Raw genomic sequence first — 10,000 nt, 5'->3', positions numbered from 1 at the left:
CTACCTTCAACACATTCCACCATTCTGGATATTCAAACTATCATTTTTCCAAGTTCCCCAAAATTCCAGGAATCCCCCAAAATCCCATTTTTTCAAACCGTTTTTTCTGCCGACTACTCCTTCCACATTTTTCAATCCACTTCAACTGGATATTCCTCTTAATCAGGACACAAAACGAAGTTGTTTTTTGAACTGAAAAAATTCCCAGTTTTCCCAAAATTCCAGGAATTCCGTAAAACCATTTCTCAATTCAACATGTTACTACTTCAACATTCCTCGACCGATTTGAAAAATTCCACCGCCAACCATTTCACCTCGTTCAGCTCATTCAACACATTCCACTCATCCTGGATATTCAAACTATCATTTTTCCAAGTTCCAAGTTCCCAAAAATTCCATGAATTCCCAAAAATCCAGTTTCTTCAAACCGTTTTTTTCTGTCGACTACTCCGTCTACATTTTTCAACCCACTTCAACCGGACATTCTTCTTAATCAGGACAAAAAACGAAGTTGTTTTTTGAACTGGTAAAATTCCCGTTTTTTCCCCAAATTCCAGGAATTCCGTAATACCATTTCTCAATTCAACATGTTACTACTTCAACATTTCTCGACCGATTTGAAAAATTCCAACGCCAACCATTTCAACTCATTCAGATTTCCCAGAATTCCAGGTTTGCTGGGACATTTTTCCCATTCAAAATGAATTGGTCATTTTTCAAAAGTCCACCATTTCCACATTTTTCAACCGATTCATACCATTCTACCTTCAACACATTCCACCATTCTGGATATTCAAACTATCATTTTTCCAAGTTCCCAAAAATTCCAGGAATTCCCCAAAATCCCATTTTTTCCAAACCGTTTTTCCTGCCGACTACTCCTTCCACATTTTCCAACCGGATATTCCTCTTAATCAGGACACAAAACAAAGTTGTTTTTTGAACTGAAAAAATTCCCAGTTTTCCCAAAATTCCAGGAATTCCGTAATACCCTTTCTCAATTCAACATGTTACTACTTCAACGTTTCTCGACCGATTTGAAAAATTCCACCGCCAACCATTTCAACTCATTCAGCTCATTCAACACATTCCACTCATCCTGGATATTCAAACTATAATTTTTCCAAGTTCCAAGTTCCCAAAAATTCCATGAATTCCCAAAAATCCAGTTTCTTCAAACCGTTTTTTCTGTCGACTACTCCGTCCACATTTTTCAACCCACTTCAACCGGACATTCCTCTTAATCAGGACAAAAACGAGGTTGTTTTTTGAACTGGTAAAATTCCCGGTTTTTCCCCAAATTCCAGGAATTCCGTAATACCCTTTCTCAATTCAACATGTTACTACTTCAACATTTCTCGACCGATTTGAAAAATTCCACAGCCAATTATTTCAACTCATTCAGATTTCCCTGAATTCCAGGTTTGCCGGGACATTTTTCCCATTCAAAATGAATTGGCCATTTTTCAAAAGTCCACCATTTCCACAGTTTTCAACCGATTCATACCATTCTACTTTCAACACATTCCACCATTCTGGATATTCAAACTATCATTTTTCCAAGTTCCCAAAAATTCCAGGAATTCCCCAAAATCCCATTTTTTCAAACCGTTTTTTCTGCCGACTACTCCTTCCACATTTTTCAACCGGATATTCCTCTTAATCAAGACACAAAACGAAGTTGTTTTTTGAACTGAAAAAATTCCCAGTTTTCCCAAAATTCCAGGAATTCCGTAATACCCTTTCTCAATTCAACATGTTACTACTTCAACGTTTCTCGACCGATTTGAAAAATTCCACTGCCAACCATTTCAACTCATTCAGTTCATTCAACACATTCCACTCATCCTGGATATTCAAACTATAATTTTTCCAAGTTCCAAGTTCCCAAAAATTCCATGAATTCCCAAAAATCCAGTTTCTTCTAACCGTTTTTTCTGTTGACTACTCCGTCCACATTTTTCAACCCACTTCAACCGGATATTCCTCTTAATCAGGACACAAAACGAAGTTGTTTTTTGAACTGAAAAAATTCCCAGTTTTCCCAAAATTCCAGGAATTCCGTAATACCCTTTCTCAATTCAACATGTTACTACTTCAACATTTCTCGACCGATTTGAAAAATTCCACCGCCAACCATTTCAACTCATTCAGGTCATTCAACACATTCCACTCATCCTGGATATTCAAACTATAATTTTTCCAAGTTCCAAGTTCCCAAAAATTCCATGAATTCCCAAAAATCCAGTTTCTTTAAACCGTTTTTACTGTCGACTACTCCATCCACATTTTTCAACCCACTTCAACCGGACATTCCTCTTAATCAGGACAAAAAACGAAGTTGTTTTTTGAACTGGTAAAATTCCCGTTTTTTTTTTCCCAAATTCCAGGAATTCCGTAATACCTTTTCTCAATTCAACATGCTACTACTTCAACATTTCTCGACCGATTTGAAAAAATTCCAACGCCAACCATTTCAACTCATTCAGATTTCCCTGAATTCCAGGTTTGCTGGGACATTTTTCCCATTCAAAATTAATTGGCCATTTTTCAAAAGTCCACCATTTCCACAGTTTTCAACCGATTCATACCATTCTACTTTCAACACATTCCACCATTCTGGATATTCAAACTATCATTTTTCCAAGTTCCCAAAAATTCCAGGAATTCCCCAAAATCCCGTTTTTTTCAAACCGTTTTTTCTGCCGACTACTCCTTCCACATTTTCCAACCGGATATTCCTCTTAATCAGGACACAAAACGAAGTTGTTTTTTGAACTGAAAAAATTCCCAGTTTTCCCAAAATTCCAGGAATTCCGTAATACCCTTTCTCAATTCAACATGTTACTACTTCAACATTTCTCGACCGATTTGAAAAATTCCACCGCCAACCATTTCAACTCATTCAGGTCATTCAACACATTCCACTCATCCTGGATATTCAAACTATAATTTTTCCAAGTTCCAAGTTCCCAAAAATTCCATGAATTCCCAAAAATCCAGTTTCTTCAAACCGTTTTTTTCTGTCGACTACTCCGTCCACATTTTTCAACCCACTTCAACCGGACATTCCTCTTAATCAGGACAAAAAACGAAGTTGTTTTTGAACTGGTAAAATTCCCGGTTTTTCCCCAAATTCCAGGAATTCCGTAATACCATTTCTCAATTCAACATGTTACTACTTCAACATTCCTCGACCGATTTGAAAAATTCCAACGCCAACCATTTCAACTCATTCAGCTCATTCAACACATTCCACTCATCCTGGATATTCAAACTATAATTTTTCCAAGTTCCAAGTTCCCAAAAATTCCGTGAATTCCCAAAAATCCAGTTTCTTCAAACCGTTTTTTCTGTCGACTACTCCGTCCACATTTTTCAACCCACTTCAACCGGACATTCTTCTTAATCAGGACAAAAAACGAAGTTGTTTTTTGAACTGGTAAAATTCCCGTTTTTTCCCCAAATTCCAGGAATTCCGTAATACCATTTCTCAATTCAACATGTTACTACTTCAACATTTCTCGACCGATTTGAAAAATTCCAACGCCAACCATTTCAACTCATTCAGATTTCCCAGAATTCCAGGTTTGCCGGGACATTTTTCCCATTCAAAATGAATTGGTCATTTTTCAAAAGTCCACCATTTCCACATTTTTCAACCGATTCATACCATTCTACTTTCAACACATTCCACCATTCTGGATATTCAAACTATAATTTTTCCAAGTTCCCAAAAATTCCAGGAATTCCCCAAAATCCCATTTTTTCAAACCGTTTTTTCTGCCGAGTACTCCTTCCACATTTTTCAACCGGATATTCCTCTTAATCAAGACACAAAACGAAGTTGTTTTTTGAACTGAAAAAATTCCCAGTTTTCCCAAAATTCCAGGTATTCCGTAATACCCTTTCTCAATTCAACATGTTACTACTTCAACATTCCTCGACCGATTTGAAAAATTCCACCGCCAACCATTTCAACTCATTCAGGTCATTCAACACATTCCACTCATCCTGGATATTCAAACTATAATTTTTCCAAGTTCCAAGTTCCCAAAAATTCCATGAATTCCCAAAAATCCAGTTTCTTCAAACCGTTTTTTTCTGTCGACTACTCCGTCCACATTTTTCAACCCACTTCAACCGGACATTCCTCTTAATCAGGACAAAAAACTAAGTTGTTTTTTGAACTGGTAAAATTCCCGGTTTTTCCCCAAATTCCAGGAATTCCGTAATACCATTTCTCAATTCAACATGTTACTACTTCAACATTCCTCGACCGATTTTAAAAATTCCAATGCCAACCATTTCAACTTATTCAGATTTCCCAGAATTCCAGGTTTGCCGGGACATTTTCCCATTCAAAAGGAATTGGTCATTTTTCAAAAGTCCACCATTTCCACATTTTTCAACCGATTCAAACCATTCTACCTTCAACACATTACACCATTCTGGATATTCAAACTATCATTTTTCCAAGTTCCCAAAAAATCCAGGAATTCCTCAAAATCCCATTTTTTCAAACCGTTTTTTCTGTCGACTACTCCTTCCACATTTTTCAACCCACTTCAACCGGATATTCCTCTTAATCAGGATACAAAACAAAGTTGTTTTTTAAACTGAAAAAATTCCCAGTTTTCCCAAAATTCCAGGAATTCCGTAATACCCTTTCTCAATTCAACATGTTACTACTTAAACGTTTCTCGACCGATTTGAAAAATTCCACCGCCAACCATTTCAACTCATTCAGGTCATTCAACACATTCCACTCATCCTGGATATTCAAACTATAATTTTTCCAAGTTCCCAAAAATTCCATGAATTCCCAAAAATCCAGTTTCTTCAAACCGTTTTTTTCTGTCGACTACTCCGTCCACATTTTTCAACCGGACATTCCTCTTAATCAGGACAAAAAACGAAGTTGTTTTTTGAACTGGTAAATTTCCCGTTTTTCCCCCAAATTCCAGGAATTCCGTAATACCATTTCTCAATTCAACATGTTACTACTTCAACATTCCTCGACCGATTTGAAAAATTCCACCGCCAACCATTTCACCTCGTTCAGAACATTCATGTTTTTTTTACCATTTTTATAAAAATTGACCGACTTAAACAAGTTGAAAAACTTATTGGGGTCTTACCATTTAGTGGTCAATTGTACGGAATATGTACTGTACTGTGCAATCTACTAATACAAGTTTCAATCAATCAATCAAAAAATGGTAAAAACAGCCCGGAGGTTGGGTCTTGGGTGCAGTTGGGTGTTCCAACAGGACAATGACCCCAAAGACACCTCAAAAGTGGTGAAGGAATGGCAAAATCAGGCTAGAATGAAGGTTTTAGAATGGCCTTCCCATAGTCCTGACTTAAACGGGTGGACAATGCTGAAGAAACAAGTCCTGTCGCTCTCTCCCGTCACCACGGAATGTCTACTTTGATATCATCCACCTGCTTGTGTGTTCATACCCCTCCCAGGTGCGTCTACTCACGCGTGCACGCCATAGTGGGAGGATCCTTGGCGGCCCTGAAGAAGCCCAGCTCACAGCGGCAGACGGCGGCACCTTCTCCGTAGCTGTGACTGTGGGGCGGGCACTTGGAACACTTGATGTTGCCTGCAAACGCCTTGAAGAAGCCTGGCTGGCACGCTGGGGAGAGACGGAGAGGAAGTCAATATGGCGGTCAGGTGACCGGTCTCGTTCTAACATAGCAATGTTGAGCGGTGGTTTTGGATAAGCCCTGGAAGAACGGCAGCTTAAGAGAAGGAAAAGCGCGATTGCAGCTATCTTGGATACAACACATATCAGACGACAACATAGCAATGTTGAGCGACGGTTTTGGATAAGCCCTGGAAGAACGGCAGCTTAAGAGAAGGAAACGCGCGATTGCAGCTATCTGGGATACAACACTTCTAAGACGGTAACATAGCAATGTTGAGCGACGGTTTTGGATAAGCCCTGGAAGAACGGCAGCTTAAGAGAAGGAAACGCGCGATTGCAGCTATCTGGGATACAACACTTCTAAGACGGTAACATAGCAATGTTGAGCGACGGTTTTGGATAAGCCCTGGAAGAACGGCAGCCTGGTGGGATTTGTTTGTCAACGAGTGTGTTGACAATGTCCAGGTCAGCTGTGATTCTACACCAGGGGTGTCAAACTCAAATACAGAGTGGGCCAACATTTAAAACTGAACAAAGCCGCGGGCCAAGGTTGAACAAATTAACCTTTTAATAGGGACCCAAACAAGTTTTGCATTGAATATTGAACAAGCAAGGCTTATCCCTCAATAATTCCCCCCAAAAATGGAGCAATTTATGCAAACTATATCAGTGACCTCTTGTGGAGGGAAAGTGCAATCAGGGCGCCTGCAGGAGCAAAAGTCACCGCCGCTGTCTAAGGTACTGAGGACGAGCACCAGCGGGCAGGGGCGGGGCATGTGCTGACGGCGAGACACAGCTGGCAGGTGATTAGATTTCACAGGCGGTACGTGTTAATCTAATCATCTGTTGTCTTTAACAGTAAGTACCCGGGAGGATTGGGAGTGACGGCGACGTCACGACATACCGAAAAACATTTGGAAAAATCTTGTTAAAAACATTAAAACTTTGTTAAACCTGCACGCTTGACTCCTGTGCCGCGTCTACAGTGGAGCTGCTAGGAAGCGACTTCCACACCTCTATTGTGGCGCCATGAAATATTCATACTTGAACAATTAAACATGTGATAATGTGCCTTTTACTTTGTAAAAAATGTTCATTGTAAAGGTACACTTGTTAACTGTTAGCATGACAACGATAGCATGCCGGCAAGATAACTTAAGCTTGCTAACGTTTTCATCTAATTTTACACTTTTTTTTTTTTTCCATTTCTGCAGCCACACTTCAGTCATATTACTTAATATGTGACACATGCTAAATGTTAGCATGCCGTTGTTAGCACACGTGCTAAGTGTTAGCATGCTAATGTTGATAATTAATAATGAAATCCAGAGGCAAATTCATACATTATTCACTGTTACAAGCGGCGAGTTCCCCGCATTTTTTTCTCTTACGATTTATACGTGACGATCCGGCCAAGGAACCCCCACATATGTTATACCGTCGGAAAGGTCTCGTCTGCACCAACGGGGGTACTTTAAGTCGGGAACATTTTGTGTTACCATGGTGACGCTATTCACGATAAAAAAAAAAAATGGGCCAATTTAATGGGTACTTTTTTTTTTTAGCTAATTTTACACCTTTTTCTCTAATTCCCCAGCCTTATAGTCATATAACTTGGTATGTAACACAAACTAACTGTTAGCATGCTAAAGTTAGCTTGCTAACATCAGCATGCTAACTTTGTGAGCTACTTTTGCATCCGATTACCCCAGAGTCATATAACTTGGTATGTGACACTTGTTAACTGTTAGCATGAAAACGATAGCATGCCAGCAAGATAACTTAAGCTTGCTAACTTTTTCATCTAATTTTACACTTTTTTTTTTTCCATTTCTGCAGCCATACACCTCACAGCCATATTACTTAATATGTGACACATGCTAAATGTTAGCATGGCGTTGTTTGCACATGTGCTAAGTGTTAGCATTTTAATGCGCACATGCTAATGTTGATAATTAATAATGAAATCCAGAGGCAAATTCATACATTATTCACTGTTACAAACGGCAAGTTCCCCGCATTATTTTCTCTTACGATTAATACGTGACGATCCGGCCAAGGAACCCCCACATATGTTATACCGTCGGAAAGGTCTTATCTGCACCAATGGGGGTACTTTAAATTGGGAACTTTTTGTGTTACCATGGCGACGCTATTCACGAATAAAAAAAAAAAAAGGGCTAATTTGATGGGTACATTTTTTTTTAGCTAATTTTCACTTTTTTCTCTAATTCCCCAGCCTTATAGTCATATAACTTGGTATGTAACACGAACTAACTGTTAGCATGCTAAAGTTAGCTTGCTAACATCAGCATGTTAACTTTGTGAGCTACTTTTGCATCCGTTTACCCCAGAGTCATATAACTTGGTATGTGACACTTGTTAACTGTTAGCATGACAACGATAGCATGCCAGCAAGATAACTTAAGCTTGCTAACTTTTTCATCTAATTTTACACTTTTTTTTCCCATTTCTGCAGCCACACTTCGGTCATATTACGTAATATGTGACACATGCTAAATGTTAGCATGCCATTGTTAGCACACGTGCTAAGTGTTAGCATGCTAATGTTGATAATTAATAATGAAATCCAGAGGTAAATTCATACATTATTCACTGTTACAAGCGGCGAGTTCCCCGCATTTTTTCTCTTACGATTAATACGTGACGATCCGGCCAAGGAACCCCCACATATGTTATACCGTCGGAAAGGTCTCGTCTGCACCAACGGGGGTACTTTAAGTCGGGAACATTTTGTGTTACCATGGCGACGCTATTCACGACTAATAAAAAAAAAAATGGGCCAATTTAATGGGTAAATTTTTTTTAGCTAATTTTACACTTTTTTCTCTAATTTCCCAGCCTTATAGTCATATAACTTGGTATGTAACACAAACTAACTGTTAGCATGCTAAAGTTAGCTTGCTAACATCAGCATGCTAACTTTGTGAGCTACTTTTGCAACCGTTTACCCCAGAGTCATATAACTTGGTTTGTGACACTTGTTAACTGTTAGCATGAAAACGATAGCATGCCAGCAAGATAACTTAAGTTTGCTAACTTTTTCTTCTAATTTTACACTTTTTTTCCCCCCATTTCTGCAGCCATACACCTTACAGCCATATTACTTAATATGTGACACATGCTAAATGTTAGCATGGCGTTGTTAGCACACGTGCTAAGTGTTAGCATTTTAATGTGCGCATGCTAATGTTGATAATTAATAATGAAATCCAGAGGCAAATTCATACATTATTCACTGTTACAAGCGGCGAGTTCCCCGCATTTTTTCTCTTACGATTAATACGTGACGAACCGGCCAAAGAACCCCCACATATGTTATACCATCAGAAAGGTCTCATTTGCACCAACGGGGGTACTTTAAGTTGGGAACATTTTGTGTTACCGTGGCGACGCTATTCACGAATAACAAAAAAAAAAGGGCCAATTTAATGGGTACTTTTTTTTTTAGCTAATTTTACACCTTTTTCTCTAATTTCCCAGCCTTATAGTCGTATAACTTGGTCTGTAACACAAACTAACTGTTAGCATGCTAAAGTTAGCTTGCTAACATCAGCATGCTAACTTTTTGAGCTACCTTTGCAACCGTTTACCCCAGAGTCATATAACTTGGTATGTGACACTTGTTAACTGTTAGCATGAAAACGATAGCATGCCAGCAAGATAACTTAAGCTTGCTAACTTTTCATCTAATTTTACACTTTTTTTTTTTTTCCATTTCTGCAGCCATACACCTTACAGCCATATTACTTAATATGTGACACATGCTAAATGTTAGCATGGCATTGTTAGCACACATGCTAAGTGTTAGCATTTTAATGTGCGCATGCTAATGTTGATAATTAATAATGAAATCCAGAGGCAAATTCATACATTATTCACTGTTACAAGCGGCGAGTTCCCCGCATTTTTTCTCTTACGATTAATACAAGACGAACCAACCAAGGAACCCCCACATATGTTATACCGTCGGAAAGGTCGCATTTGCACCAACGGGGGTACTTTAAGTTGGGAACATTTTGTGTTACTGTGGCGACGCTATTCACGAATAACAAAAAAAAATGGGCCATTTTAATGGGTAAATTTTTTTAGCTAATTTTACACTTTTTTCTCTAATTTCCCAGCCTTATAGTCATATAACTTGGTATGTAACACAAACTAACTGTTAGCATGCTAAAGTTAGCTTGCTAACATCAGCATGCTAACTTTGTGAGCTACTTTTGCAACCGTTTACCCCAGAGTCATATAACTTGGTATGTGACACTTGTTAACTGTTAGCATGAAAACGATAGCATGCCAGCAAGATAACTTAAGCTTGCTAA

The 10,000-nt window shown here is 38.7% G+C and overlaps 1 protein-coding gene across 2 annotated transcripts in view; it reads right to left on the bottom strand.

Annotated features, from left to right (window-relative positions):
- The window catches only part of LOC133574058 (ephrin type-A receptor 6-like), a 515,834-nt gene that overhangs the window by 226,897 nt on the left and 278,937 nt on the right, over positions 1-10,000 (bottom strand). For both annotated transcript variants that reach the window (XR_009811371.2, XM_061926082.2), the window contains exon 4: positions 5,490-5,645. Coding sequence is in view for 1 of the 2 variants with exons in the window: in XM_061926082.2 (XP_061782066.1) it covers positions 5,490-5,645 (156 nt within the window). In the remaining variant the exon portion in view is untranslated. The remainder of the gene's footprint in view (positions 1-5,489; positions 5,646-10,000) is intronic.

This window comes from Nerophis lumbriciformis, linkage group LG31 (assembly GCF_033978685.3).
Source record: "Nerophis lumbriciformis linkage group LG31, RoL_Nlum_v2.1, whole genome shotgun sequence".
NCBI classification, from domain to species: Eukaryota; Metazoa; Chordata; class Actinopteri; order Syngnathiformes; family Syngnathidae; genus Nerophis; species Nerophis lumbriciformis.
Note: the sequence above shows the minus strand (reverse complement) of the source record. Positions and strands in the feature narration are given on the sequence as shown.